Below are 15,870 nucleotides of genomic sequence, written 5' to 3' on the forward strand. Positions count from 1 at the left end.
GGTGAAAGTAGCTGCTTCAGCAGAAATAATGACTTCCTGGGACAGAAATATGTGTGCTGGGGAGAGCCCAAAAGCGATGATGAGGGTGCAACAGCCATAAAGACTGAACAGCAGGAAAACAACTTCCCCATTCCTGGAGCCCTTCTCAAAACTGTTCTGTCTAGTCCCAGCCTCGTTCTCTCAAACTCCTCCTGGCTACACTTTGTTACCTTTCCCCTTTATAGTAATTCCTCACGCTCTTAATCTGTCTGCTTCTCAAAGTTTGCTCTGCTACCACAACCACATTTTGCTGTACACAAGTGCAAGGGCAAAACCAATTTATTCGATTTTGCCTATGCTTCTGCCTCTGCTATTGCATCAGAAGGCCCTGATCTTTCCTAGGATATGCTTACAAACTCAGCATCAGTAATAAAAAATAATAATTGCAGTTGCTTTGTGATCTTGAATGAATCACCTTGGCTGGAAGTCAAGGAGGTTACTTATTTCATCAGAATAGATTACAGTCAGTCTTCCTGAGTGGCTGGTAATATCTTGAGGATCTCTGCTGAAACTTGCTGTTACAGTTAGGTAACTTGTAAGCTATTTTACAGCTGAGGCTGCCAGTTCTGTTTTTACTCAAGTAAGTGATAGAAATGCTTGGGCCAGCACAGTGTTTAGAAAAGTTTGGGTATATCAAATGAGTTACACCTGTTACAGCTGCTCAACCTACTGCTTATAGTCTAGTAGTTTCAGTGCAGTGAAAATAAGTTGCAGCTGAGGGTCCTTTGGGAAGGTATTGGCAAAACTTAATGGAAAGAGTAGGACAAAATATTTACTCGTCATCTGCACCTATTCAAGACAGCTCCCTAGGGTAAGAAAGGTAGGAGTGTAGTAATGAGAGTAACAGTTCTGGCCAGAGGCTGCTGTCAGTTCCAAATCCACTTGAGGCTATTGCAAAGGCTGGGTAGAATAAGCATTAAACTGACATCTTGGCTAGAAGCACCAGAATGTCTCACTACAGCTTTGGCTAAAATTGACACCGAACAGCACGTCACTTTTAATTTGACCTAGCTCATAATTGACAAGATCTGTTTGGATCAAATGATGAATTTTAGTTTCAGGAGGTCACAATATATCTTCTTTGCTTGGGCTGGGTGAAGCTTTGCTCTGGAAGACGTTACATTGGAGTCAGCAGGCACTTTTCAGATGAGGTGCTATTCAAAAAAGTGTGTCTGGTTTGAGACAGTAGCAATTTGTAGGTGCAGCATTTAAGCTCTGAAAATCAACAGTATCCAGCTGGTTTCCACACCATTTCATTTTGCCTACCATAGGCAGGGCAATCTCGTTCTTCCTATTTCTTACCAGAGTGCCCTGGGCTGGGACCTAGGCACATATATTTGTATGTACCGGGCTGCTGTGACATGCAGAGTTTGCGGGGCTGGAACTACGTCTTTGTCATTTTACTTTAGGCAACAGGGGCCAAACAGCTGCACTTAATAGACTGTGTGCCACATCTGTTTCTTTCTTTATCTCCCTTATCCTTTTCCTCCCTGCATTTACCGGTTCTCCTTCCAGTTTAATGGTTTTATTAGGCAGCAGCATTAGAAGGTGCTTGAGAGCATGTTGATAAACAAAGCAAGCAAAACACAAACCTAGTTGAAAATTGCCCTTTGTATTGGCAGTACAAACAGTGGAGATCTGGATGGGTGTTAATGCATCCTTAATGCTGCTTTCAGGGCTGTTGACAAAGGAAAGAAATAAATTGCTGTTTATAAAGGTCATAGGTGATACCATGGTAGCACCGTGATATGTTGGTTTTTTTTAATGAGTGATTAAAGTAATAGGCATTGATACTTAATCAGCACTCCTGGTATTAGTCACCTAGCCTTGCTCTGCTCTCTTTTTGTGGGTTTTTCTGGGTGTTTGGTTTCCCCAGCACCACAAAATGCTGGGGCAAGTTAAGCCAAAAGGGTCTGTGGGCCAAGGAAGATGTTATGTAGTAGATTTTATCACTCAGGGACCTAGAAGAGGTTGAGGGTGCTGGTAATACTTCGTGCTGCAGATCACACTGTGGGAGAGAGTACTCCAGAGATGGGTTCTTCAACTCCCTCATCCTGCCCCGCCATCCGCCTCCATGGAAAAAAAAGATTTAATCTATTGCAGCGCTTCATGGTGTCTTGACATAAAAAGCGTTAGGATTCTGAAAGATTCAGGTGATTTTGCACGCTGTTAACTTGCATTACTCGCTGCTTGGCAAAAAGAGGGAGAAAAATACATAGAACGAATATGGGGCAAGAGCCTTAAGAAAGGATCTTAAGAAAGTAATGGCCAAAAAAGATATCTTAAATGCCTCTTCTGAGAGCTTAACAAGATTATAAGGATCAGGAAAATTGTCTTTTTGCCAGTTTCATGATTGTTGCCCTACTGATCTATGCAGGTTAGCCTATATGTGTGGTCTTCTGCAGAGTATTCCTACTGTTGTTTGAAGAAAGTGTTGTACCTGAAGGTCAAGTGTTGTACCTGATGTTGTTGAGTCAGCTGTTTGCAAAATGCCTGAATAAAAGCTGGTTTCCCTAAATGCTGAAGGGAATAAGAAACAACAGGCGGACTTCTTATTCAGAGTGTGCAGCTCCAGGGAACGTCTGTGGTCCAGAAACTATCTGCTTCCTTTGTGGATAAGCATCATAGCTACCTACCTCTCTAGGCTTTCTGCCTTCAAGTGACTCAACCTGCAATCCAGTCCAGGAATTTCTGTTTGTGACTGCAGAAGGTCCCCAATCCTTGGCGCTGAGAGCTAAGCGGTGTGGGCTACTGCTCTGAGACATAGGCACTGCTGTGTGAGCGCCTGTCACACAGAAGTAGCTGTTTTATTGAACTCGCAGGAGTGAGCGCTTGGCCCACATCTTACCTCTAATGAGCCAGCATAGGATATGGGACCCTGGATCTGGGACCCTCTTTGTATTAACCATTAGAGCATAACAGTGTGCTTGTATTTGCTCGGCGTAATTTTATTGAATTATCACTCACATAACAGAGACTCTGTCCAAGGCTCTCTTGAACCCCAGAACTCCAAGTCTGGAGAAATATCTTTGGTGACAAAACTGGGTCAAAGAAAGCCCAAATGCTCCCAAGTGAGCGTGTTTCTTCACTTGTGGCCGCAGCTCACTGTTCCCTCTACGTGTGCTTGTGGGCCTGTGAGAAAAGCCACATTAAAATCTTTCTCCATCCTTAAAGTAAAAGTTATTTGTTAACCCAGATGAGTTTAGCAAGCTGTTTTATAGTGCTGCCTTTCAACTAGTTGTGCTAGCACGACCGAGGAAGTGGAACACTGAGGAATAAAAGCAGAAATCGGCACACTGATGGGAGTTCTGGGAGATGAACTTCCATGTGATAATTCTGGTCCCCAGGCCAGTTTATTGTAAGGATAATTACCTTAATGAAAGTGACCTGAGATGAGATAGAAGCCTTGACTAGCTGACCCAGTGGCTGACCACTGGCAGTGGGTGTTTTTTAGAAGGTGTGATTCTGTCCAGAGATAAAGCAGAATTTTAACTGGGTTCTACACCCTTGCTTAAGCCCCATTGACATCCTGCTCCTGTATAAGTGTTTTCCTGAGCTGAGTCTCGCATTGTGGATAATTGCAAACATTCCTTTGTGGCTTTTATTTTGAACCATGCTCTTCTGTGATATCTTTTCTTCCAGAGCGCATGATAAGAGGTTGTCAGGTAAAATACATTTTTATTTTCAAGACATCACTAAGTAGTGCTTTTCCCATTGGCACATTCACTGTCAGCAGGATAAAGGGTACTCTAAAGAGTTAAGATGAGTAATTGTTGTTTCATCAGATTATGTATTAGTTCAACCAGGCTAATGCACTGTAATATCTAGACAAGCCCTATAATTGGAGATAGTTTGAAACAAGCTTTTAGCTATTCATGTTTTCCAGCTCTAAGTTAATTTCACATCTAAGCCATTAAGACAAAACAAAACAAAACCAAAAAAACCCACCAAACCAACCAGTCAATAAAACTCAGGCCATTTTTAATTAAAGACATCTTGAAAATCAGTTTGTTTACAAAGACAGGGGTGTGTGTTCTTTTTCAAAAACTAGTCAGTGATATCTTTTGCAGAACTACTTTTTTTAGTGCACATGCAAATCATTTGAACAATAGTCTGAACTACCTGTGTTCCAGTCTATTCTGTATGTACCCAACACTCAGGAGTAAGACTTCACTTGGGGGTCTGTCATAAGGTCAGTGCTTTCTGAGTCACATCAGGAAGGAAAATGGAGCTTCAAATACAATTCTGTGTTGAATTCTTCCTTGCCCCTCTGTCCAGCACAGTTTAAATGCTCAGATGACATAGAAAGAGAACGGAGAAGGTGGATCAAGACTCTGCCTGCTTCATAGCCCTCTCTAGCTGTTTAGTCCCTATCTGTGTATAAAAGGGGAGTGCCAGAGATCCTGCTTTCCTTCTTCCCTTGCTGTTCTTAAGGATGATTCACACCTAATGAGCTCCTACAAAGAAAATTAACTCTATCCCAGCCAAAACTAGTACAAAAAACTGTGCTGCATTCCTGAAGCTAGTCATGGCTTGTACGAGAAAGTCTCTACAGTTAATCATGCAGGGAAACATTTAGCCGCCTTTGCTAATGGGATCTTTCTAGGAAAATATGATTGTGATTAAATAAGCTAGTGTGACCCAAGTAATCTGCTGACTGCTGGCTCTGATCTCTCACGTTGGTTTTATGCATTAGAGGAAAATCAGCGTAACATATCTACTTGGTCCTGAGGGGGATTAATTTCTGATGATTGGCTTATGTTCTGAGGTACAGCAATTTGGTGTTTCTGTGAACTTGTATAGATGTATTAATCTAAATGTCCAAGAAATTTTCATCTGCTAATTTTAAGGTTTTATATCTTGTCCTGCTTCCTCCACTTAGCAGTGCTTCAAAATATGCTAACTACTTCTGGTATAAGCAGCTGTGTATATGTATGTGTGCGTACACAGTATGAATACTTTGCCAGCTACTTAGAGGTTAGCCGCCTTTAACCATTCTGTCATTAAATGTCCCCACAGATAAAATATTGCATTTGTTCATGTTCCCTGATGCACAATAATTTTTAAATCGGTCTGACTTAATTATTTTTATACACTTCATTTTTTTTCTTCATGTTCCTTCAGGCTTCAGACTTGATTATCACCCCAGCTACAACTTTCAAGGAAAAACCAGACCCCAATGGTTTGGTATTTGGAACTGTGTTCACTGATAATATGCTGACAATTGAGTGGTCCTTGGCTTCAGGATGGGAGAAACCTTATATTAAGCCACTTGAGAACCTTTCGTTGCATCCAGCCTCGTCATCTCTGCATTATGCTGTAGAAGTGAGTACTGAATTGATTTGGAAACTGCTATTTTGTTTCAGTAGCTCATGAAGCTAACGTAATACATAGCTAATGGATAATAGCTTTGTAATACAAGGACTATTACTGTCTTAAGTTTGTTAGTATCGAGTTACATTTTGTTTTGTTAACTGATGTCCTTCCAGACATCAGGGTTATGTTTATGTTAGTATAACTCAGAAGCAGCTCCAGCCTGTGGATTCCAGTTCACTTAACTTTCTAGCCTAGTGAAGGTGAAGGTGAGCCCTTCCTTGTGTGGTGGCAAGTTCATTTGAGAAAGCATTCTAGTTCACTGGCAGTGGGTTGGTCCAATTACTGTCTCTGGTGTAACTTACCTAATGAAGCACTGGATAAGACCATGTGAGATTCCAAAAGTACCTTTAATTTGGGGACTGAACATGCACTTTGTGAAAGTTATTTTAAGTGGTTTTAAAGGTTCATAGCTTGGATTGCAGGACAGACTAGACAGATGCTTGTTTGCAACTCCGAACAAATCTGGAGAGCTCTGAACTAGATCTGATGCATTTGGCACATGCAAGTGTATTTGAGCAGAGAATATACAGCAAGGAACTCTGGAAAGTGAAATGTTAAGTCGGAAACCAGCGTGGTTAACAGTTTCCGTGCTTAGCTGCTTACTGTCTAAAGCTGTCTTTTGTGTCTCCAGAGCAGCTTCGGCTATACTCACATCTGTGTGAGAGCCTCAGTAGGGCACATATGCTGAAATGGAAGCTTGCTTCTCCTCCCACTTCTGGGTAGGTGGCAGTGTCTCCACTGAAGTTAGTGGAGTTGCTTGCTCTTCTTTTATTATTTCTTTTTTCTTTTCATTTTTAACCACTGGTATAAGGGAAGGATCAAACTTTTCCCCTGCTTGTTGTCCCTGAGCCCCTGACTTCAGCATTTTTTGTTGTTGCTGGTTTTTCCCCATCTAGTCACCAGACCTCCAAAGGTCCTGTGCAAATTACAACAGGCCCCTGTGACTAAGCCTGCAGCTCTTGATCTGCCCAAGAAGTAAGAAACCACGCTGGAGTCCCAAATCTATATTTCACTCTTAGTAGCATATTGCTTTAATGCTTAGCCTCTGGGCCAGTCTGAAATCATTGCTAACATGAATATGCTCTTATTTTTTTTCCATTTTTTTATTCTTTTACCCTTATTGCATCACGTTTCCTCTAGCCAAGAGGACAGACAGAGGAGAATCTGGTGCCAATGCTGTGGCTCAATGAATACACAGTGGGTATAACAAAAATGATGAATTTGGCATTCCCTCCCCTTTCTCCTTGCCCTCCATGACGCAGTGTGATAGTCTGGATCTGCTGAAATCCAGATCCAGCTCCTGTGACGTAAAGATGTCAGATAATATTGTTTACACACCACTGTAGCAACCAACCATCAAGCAACCACAGTAGTTGCTTTTATTCAAGTTGAGCATTTCTGGAACACATTACTATCTCCCTTTTTAATGAGTGAAAGGTTTTACTGAGCTCTGGTAGGTTAAAGCTATTTACTTTTGGGGAAAAAGATTTAACAGCTTCAGAAGGCTTTGTGTTTCAGTAATGATGTGATTCTTACTTCTCTCGAACCATTGGTCAAATCTTAGTAGTAACATTCCTTCCTCTTCCCTCTCATTAAAAGTTCTGTGAATGTGTTTGGGAGAAGGGTGGTGGGGAAACAACTGTTCTGTGATAAGAAAGTATCATTACAGAAATGTGGTATTAGTCACTGGCCCAATAAAAATCATACCAAACTATCAACCATATCACTAGCTATGCCATCCTTTATTAAAGCTAGAATGTTTTTCTTGTAGCTACAATGTCTATCCTAGGAAGAGTTTATTTTTCAGAACTGCATACAAAGCTTTTAGTAAGGTTGGCATTGCCATAGGAATAACATAAATTTTGGAAGCAAAAAGTTCTAGGTTCTAATTCTGGTTCTGCTACATAGTTGATAGGTAGCCTAAGGAAAATTGCGGGAATTTCTGCAACCGAGTTACAACCCGATTAAAATTTGTCATGTGGAAGGACCTAGCTCTGTCATGGGACTGCACAAAAGCTTTCTAAACATTGCATTTCACTGATCCTTATGGGAAAATGATATAGAACTTCATAATGAAACCTTGAGTATTCTACTAAAATTACTTCTACACCAATACCCAGTACAGGATTCTTTTTTATTCTTTTTCCCAAATAAAAATCCTGCATATGTAGAATTCCAGCCACACAGAATGTATTTCCAGCCATATTTTGTGGAACAGTCAGGAGGAAAAGTCTGAGGAGACTGACAGCAGTGATGCAGTTAAATTCATAGAACTTACACTGAAATTTAATGTACAAAGAAATGCTTTAGAAAATAAATTCTGAAAATCTGAACTCTTGCCTATAAGCATAAGTGATCCTTTAACACTTACTCTAAATAATATCTGTATATATTAATGTGAGCTTATATAATACCTGTGTTTTCTGCCTATAACAGTAACTGGAAATTATCAAGCTGTAACTGAAAATAGCTATGGATATTTTGTGGGCATATGTTTTTTTGCTGTGGTTAGGAGATGCTGTAGAGCATTCTGCTGGGAGGGCACCAGTTGGACAAGCATTTCTGGTAAATTGATTGTCAGCACCAGTCATCCAGATTCTGCAGTTTGATGGGATAATAATGACTAATTTAAGTTTCCTGTAAAGTATAGACAAAACATTTTCATTCATTCTTCCTCTAGTGTAAGTCTGATGCATCTGTCGCTCATGCTAGCTAAACCCCCTTCTGCAGCGTTGGGGTAAATGGGGGAAAGAAGTGACGAAGATTTTGCTACAATTACAGCAAGAACTGCAACAGACTTCCCCTAATTACCTTATTCTATGCTTCCTACCAAAATGCATTTTGGACAGAGCCCTAAAAATTGTTAACATATATAATTAAATTCTGTAGATCTTTTCCATAAGGGAGAATACTGTTTTGGCTCAGTATTAGGTATCAGTCAGGATGTGAGGGAATAGTCAAGTCAAACGCATGCTACAAATTTTAATTGTTGTAACCGAATTACGAAAAAAACGGTTATCATTAAGTCCCCTGAAGGAGAAAATTATATCTGAAGCATAGGCAGGTCGTCTTTGTAATATAGATGTCATAATACTGCCTCACAGGAGTGTGTTGCAGGGATTAACTAGTTAGCATTTATGCTTTGACTTCTGTGAGCAGGAAAGCAAAGTTCTTTTATTTCCAAAGGGTGTGTTCTGCTTTTGCATAGATCATCATGGGATAACGTGTCTCCATTATTATTTGATTTCTTTTCCCTTATTTTTGGCTTGGTAGTTGTTTGAAGGAATGAAGGCTTACCGAGGAGTGGATGGCAAAATCCGCCTGTTCCGGCCAACTCTCAACATGGACAGGATGGCGCGATCAGCAAGACGAGCAGCTCTGCCAGTATGTAGCCAAGGCACTTTATTCTCCTTAAGTCAGAGCATATTTTCATTTTCAGAGTGCAAGTCTCTGAAACTTTACAGTAGTATAACATTTATCAAGCGCTTTAACTCTTGAACGGTTCAGTTAAAACTGTGTTAAGAGTTCTTGTTCAGTGAACTGTTTGAAATGCATTTTTCTTTTAAATCGCAACAGTGTTTTGCTTTCTTTGTTGTCCCCCTACTGCCTCAGATGTACACAGTCTACTTCTGAGGGATGAGCGCTGATCTGTAGGTATTTGCATGCAGACAGCTAGTTCTGGCACTAGCGTTCCTCCTTTTCTTCATTCCACTTCAGTAAAGTCCTTCATCCTCCGAGTGCCTTCATATTTGGTCATGCTAGCAACTTAATGTTGCTTACAGCAGTTGTATATTGGCCTGTGAATTTCCTCCCACACTTATTAGCTTTATTACTGCAAGAACTTTGCAGCTTTGTGAAGCTGTGAGACTCGGTGGACCCCTTGGAGTTATAATCCTGAGCGCCTTTCTGCAGAAGAGGTGGTGCCATAACTTGCAGCAGGACAAAGTGAAGGTGTTGGCTGCACAGGGAGTTCTCTCCGTGTCCTTTGGAGGCAAGAAGGGCCAATGGCTCCTTTTTATTATCTCAGGAGGATACTTTGTAGCAGAAGAAGGGCATTCTGTATAAAAAGGCGCGGAGGAAAAGACCATGGGATCTTCAGTTCTGTAAGAAATGAACTCAAGGAAGATGATGAAATCCTCTGAACCTCTACGGACTGTCACTGTTACATATCCTGATGAAGTGTTCCCCTTAGCATGTGGATCTATAAAGACCACAGAGCGTTCAGGCTATATTTCTCCATTTGCTTCTATCCCTTTGCTTTTCCTTCCCAGTGTTTTGACCAGAATGAGCTGTTAGAGTGCATCCGGAAGCTTGTGGAAGTGGAAAAGGAGTGGGTCCCATACTCAACCACTGCCAGCCTGTACATCCGTCCTACCTTAATTGGAACTGAGGTGTGAAACTTCCCCCCCCCCCCCCCCCTTAACTTTTGTGTATTTAAGCACGAGGCAAAAGCCTCCATCCATAAAGGGAAATATGCAGCAGTCGCTAGACAACAGTATTACAGTTCAGGTGCAAGTTGGTTTTATGTTTTCACTTCTGAGTTAGTCACCTGTAGCGCTACTTCAGAAATTTACGTTGACCACACCGCCACCTAGTGGACACATTGATTACTATCACAGAAAGTAAACCTAGATTAACTGTTCTCAGTAGTAACGGCAAAATCTAAATTCAAAATTTAAATTAACTTCGGTTTTGTGCTAACACCATAGTTATTTGTGAAATGGTAATGTATGCCTTTAAAATACTAATAATCCTGAGAAAATGTGAGGGAACAGAAATTGTCTATGTAGATTTTGTGATTTCATCTCATATCTCTATCCTGACGTTAGTGAGGAGATTTTTGGAGATTCTTCCCAGTAAATTAAGATGGCTTTTCTGAAAGAGACTTTTAACAGAACTAAGAACAAGTTCTTGTACCAATTTATTCTTGAACCCAGATAAACCTGACCTTGTAAGAGGCTCCTTAGCAACAAAGTAGTTGTATGGAGTCCGTGAGTTTCATGTGGATGTGACTCCAGCCTATAGTATTTATAAAGGGAATTAGAAACAGGGAGTTTATTTTAATTAAAACTTTAAACCTATAACGGTAGAGCATAGGACAAAGAAGCTAAATAATGTATGGTTCCCACCTAGGCAAGTTACTCTTCTCCAAGAAGAGTGTATATATATATATATATATATATATACCTTTCACATGTGTTCTAGGACTCCAATAATTTAATGCTTGTAAACTAGTTGCAGATTTTCAGATGGAACAATCTCCACTCAGTGACTGTAAAGTATTAGTACTAAAAATTTATTTTCCTCCCCTGTTTTTGCTTTTGGAATTCTTTTGCGGTTGAGTTTTATTTCAGATTAACCAACATACCTGGCCTTTCCATGATGTCATATGTTGTTTCCCGGTTGCATGTCCTCCTAATCTTTTATGAATCAGCACAATCAGGAAACCCAGTCAGCATGATCTTTTGAATAATCATGTAAGAATCAGGAAAAATATCAATATCTTAGTTAGCTAATCTTGCTAGAAGTTTTGCTGAAGGAGTAAGTTAGGCAGAAATCAAAAGAACCCTCTCAGCACCTCAGGAAGGCTTATCTGAATTTCCAGTAGTTCCATTATTACACTTTTATTTTCCCTCACACCTCCCAGTTTAGCCTCACATGCTTTGTGCACAGTGTTTTGCTTAGACTTTTTGTCCTAAAGATTTAACTTCAATATTTTTCAATGGAGACCTGATCTTAGAAACCTAGGATGAGCTCGTTCTTTTTATGAGACTGGTTTCTCTGAGTGGAGAGAAAATAGTAACCCATTCAAGTGCATAGAAGACCCCAAGAATCATGAGCAACCAGATGTATGTAGCCTTCCTTGACCAGGGCAGGCTGGACAAGGTGCGTTCCAACTTCAATCATTCTGTGATTCTGTGGCCAGTCCTGAGCTTTGCAAAGAATCATGTAGTTAAGTTGAGTCTCCTACCACAGGATTCAGACTTTGATCAGTGCCAGACTTTTCACCTCCACCTTCAAGTACTGATGGTGATGACTTGAAGTGTGAGAAGCCATCTCTCAGAGAGGAGGGGAAAAACACCAAGTGACACATGCCAGGTTATCTCATCTCCTGTGGTGTTGTGTGAACCACTTCCAGCTGGCAAATCATTTTAGCTTGTGACAGCCGCTCATAAGAGACACCAGTCAACTCTACCAATGCCCGTTCTAAGTGGCATCGGCTGATTCTCATCACTAATGCAGCTGACAGGGGTTCCTACATTGTTGTTGTTGCTAGTGGTGGTCCTTGACACTTCTCCCCCAGGAAGGCTTTGCAGGCTTCTGCTGGGATTAATTCATATAATTATATAGTATCTTGTTAAGCTGATTTCTGAATTTTCAAAACCTTGAAACTATTTGAGAAGATTAGAATCATACCTAGATAAATGAACCAGCTGTAAGCGAGTGGTGACAATATATAAAATTAGGGTGGTTGTGTTGCTAGCATGGGGGAAGTTATAGAAATATTTCTCTTAGTATAAATATTATATAAATATTTTTATAAATGAATAGTATAATATATATAGTATGTTTATAAACTTAGTATAATAGTATAGTATTTATATATTTATGTATATTAATAGTATAATATTATATAAATATTTTCTCTCAGTAACTTTTCATTTCTTTATATTCTTTGTTTTCAGCCTTCCCTTGGAGTGAAGAAGCCAACTAAAGCCCTACTGTACGTCATAATGAGCCCGGTGGGCCCTTACTTTGCAAGTGGAAGCTTTAATCCAATATCCTTATGGGCAGATCCAAAATATATAAGAGCCTGGAAAGGAGGAACAGGGGACTGCAAACTGGGAGGGTAAGAAAACATAATTCTGCATCTTCTACATAGCTCACAAAGGAGATTTGGTTTTTAGTGAAGTGTCTAATCCAGCAGAAGTAGAGGTATTAAATGTAGCAGTTACACAAACAATGTAATGTAACAAAGATTTCAAAATTGTACTTTGCAAATACTATTTATGCAATTCAGTTGCATATTTTTGTTTGGGTATTACAGCCAAGTGGACTATTTGCAGAGGCAATTTTGCAGCATCTCAAGCTGAGGAACTGGACCTGGAAGGTGTCCATGTAATACTTTGGTTATTCCCCTTGCAGCAGTCGACACTAAAGATATCAATTCTGTGATGCACCATTCAGTACAGCACCTTGTCACCAACTGGGCAGTGAATGGCCTTGATTGCTGACCTCCTTCCTTGGCAAACTGTCCTGACAAGCCATCTGCAGTTAGTTAGGGGAGTATGGGTGTTTAAGGGGAAGCATGAGACAATTGTCTGCATTGACTTGACCATAGTCTGGCAGTTTTCTGCTGAACTATGCCAAAGCATCAGTTAGGTAGAAACATAGTTATTAATGTTCAAGTGCTTGACTTCTAGAGTGAAGCTGCTTAGGACTTGACTGGAGCAAGCAACTTGGATGTCGCTGAATAAGTGACTTAATAATATGTCCTTGGTCTTTGATTTAAATGAAGCTAATTTTCTTTACCTGGGAGTTTCCCTTCTAGGCAGGAATTTAGTACTTGTCAAGTGCTGCTCAGCTGATCTTATAGACTAATCAAAGGGCAAGAAAACAGCTTTCCTTAATTCAGTCTGATGTTCTGAGACCTTTACTCTTTGTCTATGAGGTTTTGCTTAGTTTTTAAATATATTTATTGTTTCCCGTGCATCTTTCATACATCAGCTATGAAAAAAGGAATAGTCTGGAGTCACTACTGATTTGATTTGTAGCCAGAGGCGAGAACTTAACTCCAGGGTGGTCAGTGCTTTGGAGCTGCTGACTTTGGGTCTTGATGGCTGTTGAACATCAGAAGCAAAAAGTAAAATATTAGTAGAGTACTTCCAATGAAAATATTCCAGGGACAGGCACTGACTGTGCAGAGCACTTGCTCATAAGGTAGGTGTGCACACAACCTTGCATAGACATGAGAAAATACCCAACCAGACACTCATAACTGTTTGCTCATTCTTTTTTTTTTTTTTTTTTTCCTCTGGAAGGAATTATGGTTCTTCTATTTATGCCCAGCAAGAAGCCCAGGAGTTAGGCTGCCAGCAGGTTTTGTGGCTCTATGGAGAAGACCACCAAATAACTGAAGTTGGAACAATGAATCTGTTTCTCTACTGGATAAATGAAGATGGAGGTATAGTAACACAAAACATGAAAACTTTGAATAGACAATTGGGACAATAATCCACAAAATTACTATTAGAGTTCAGGTCATAAACTTTTTAATGCAGATGATTTAACAAAGGAAATGTGTATTCTTTTCTGAAAACTGATAGGTGGCTGTTAGTTATGCCATTGAGAAAGAGGACATTCTGGAGCAGGTGTGTCTACTGCCTACTGATAACATACTAAACTGTTGGGCCAGTCCAAGTGCTCAGAAGGGTAGAGTCTAGCAATCCACATTGCAGGTTTGGTGTCAGCTCTAGCAGCATGCTTGATCTTGAAGGAGGTGATGGGTCGAAAACAACACAGACATACTAAAGACACCTTATGGCTGTGTAACTCCTCAAACTGTGGCTTTGGGCATGAGTGGTTCTTATCACCACTTTCTGGCATGTTAAATGTTCCTGAAGCATAGCCAAAAGTATTTCAGTATCCAACTGATGAAGAACTCAGCTCTTTCTTTGAAGAATTTGAAGTTCTGTCCAGTGGAGGCAGAGAGAAACATGACAGTCAGCATTCTGCATTACTAATGCTCAAATGATGATTTCAAGATACCATCATTCTTGAAGCCATTTTTACCTCTTTGTACCCATGGTCATCTCTGATCAATGTACATACTGATTAGAAAACTATCTAGTGAATGAGCAGCCAACTATTTAGACATCTCAAAAACACACGTTGGGCATGCAAGTATTCAGCGCTTGAGAAGTGATAGCTGCACCTGAGAACTGGTTCAGATGACTACATGACTCTGAGTCCTTAAAGGACTGAGACAATGTATAGGCAAGTGAATAAAAGGACGCCTCCAGACTTCCATGAGTGCAGGCCTTCCATGAAAAGTAAATGTAACTGAATTTTTGCATGGCAGGGTTCAGACTCAAATTTTTGTCATAGCGTCATGGGTACCCTTGAAAATGGACATTTTTCTGACAGTGCTCAGCTGCAGTACAGAGGCAACATCCTGTGGGGACAGCAGTATGCTTTGGATAGTCTAGGGTAATGGGAATCCAGCTACCCGACTCCCTTCTCCAGTTTCATTATTTATTCTTCTGCGAAATCTTTACCACTTTTGTAAGAGGAGGGATGATGCTCCCTCAGTGTTGAATGAGTCAGTGAAGTCTTGTGAATGAAACTATAAATATGAGAAATCTTGTTTTTGTTGTTACAGCAGCAGTAGATTTGTCAATGTAGCTAAATGGCCAAATTCATGCCTTGTGTAACTTCACTGGAGAGACACGAAAATAGATTTTGGCTCATTCTGCCCAAGGAAAGGACACTGAAGGGGGGACATAATTAGAATTCAATGTTCGCATTGTACTTAAACCAGGAATATGCTGGAATTATCCAGCTGCAGCACCGTGTTGTTCCAAAGATCTGCCAATCACTGTGTTACCAGTGGACTACTGAATAGTACTATTGTGAGGTGGCTGTAGCAAACAACTTGTAATTCATGCTACCCAAGCTAACTGTATACTGGCAAACCTGCCATTTCACACGACATGGTCATTAACATCACTGGAGCAGTTTGCTGTCTCCTGGTGTGTTGATTAATGCTTAATTTGTGGTATCTTTGGTTGAGAATCCCTCTCACTGTCAACGTGTCATCACATACCTGCCTGTGGCTTTACATTGTGATTTAAAAAGTGTTTGCCGTTATGTTCTGTCACTTCACAAAGGATATTTACTTAGGCTGTGGTTTTGTTTTGTTATGCAAATTCTGTAGCTGAGAGAGGGATCTAACATGAAAAATAGTGAGGCAGAAATTGCAGATCATCATCAAAAGGAAAATGCCTTTCTTTGTGTGTTCAGAGGTCACCGCTGAGCCATCTGAACTGCTCTCCTTGATTTATAACAAATCAAAGACCCATCCCAATAAAGCCTAGACTAAAGGACATCTATCCTTCCAATGAGAGTAGGCTTTTCTTGCAGGCCTTCGCTATGTATTTTCATTTACAGCATTGTGACTAAACATGGCATCATGTCTTGGATGGCAGGAGGAGCCTGGAAAAATGTTTTGTTTGTAACATCAAGGAGGGAGTAGTGGAGGAAACTGCTTAATTTCTGGTAAAATAACATGACGTGCTCTGTGCTGCTTTTGTATGCCCACTGCTGTTCTGGCTGAGGCTTATAATATGGCCAAATCGGGATCCCTGCTGTTGCATAAATACAGGAGTGTGATATTTCATTCATCAAATACTGTTTACGGTTTATGTTCACAAAGTGAAAATTTTGGTCACCCTA

General features: G+C 40.4%; 1 protein-coding gene across 2 annotated transcripts in view; it reads left to right on the top strand.

The window, feature by feature from the left end:
* BCAT1 (branched chain amino acid transaminase 1) overlaps nucleotides 1–15,870 on the top strand; it is a 58,276-nt gene that overhangs the window by 29,418 nt on the left and 12,988 nt on the right. The window contains exons 3-8 of one of the 2 annotated variants that reach the window (XM_074586154.1): nucleotides 5,164–5,364; nucleotides 6,556–6,612; nucleotides 8,689–8,799; nucleotides 9,687–9,806; nucleotides 12,102–12,265; nucleotides 13,458–13,600. In XM_074586154.1, the coding sequence (XP_074442255.1) occupies nucleotides 5,164–5,364; nucleotides 6,556–6,612; nucleotides 8,689–8,799; nucleotides 9,687–9,806; nucleotides 12,102–12,265; nucleotides 13,458–13,600 (796 nt within the window). The remainder of the gene's footprint in view (nucleotides 1–5,163; nucleotides 5,365–6,555; nucleotides 6,613–8,688; nucleotides 8,800–9,686; nucleotides 9,807–12,101; nucleotides 12,266–13,457; nucleotides 13,601–15,870) is intronic. The other variant, XM_074586144.1, reaches the window with a different exon arrangement.

This window comes from Larus michahellis, chromosome 1 (assembly GCF_964199755.1).
Source record: "Larus michahellis chromosome 1, bLarMic1.1, whole genome shotgun sequence".
NCBI classification, from domain to species: domain Eukaryota; kingdom Metazoa; phylum Chordata; class Aves; order Charadriiformes; family Laridae; genus Larus; species Larus michahellis.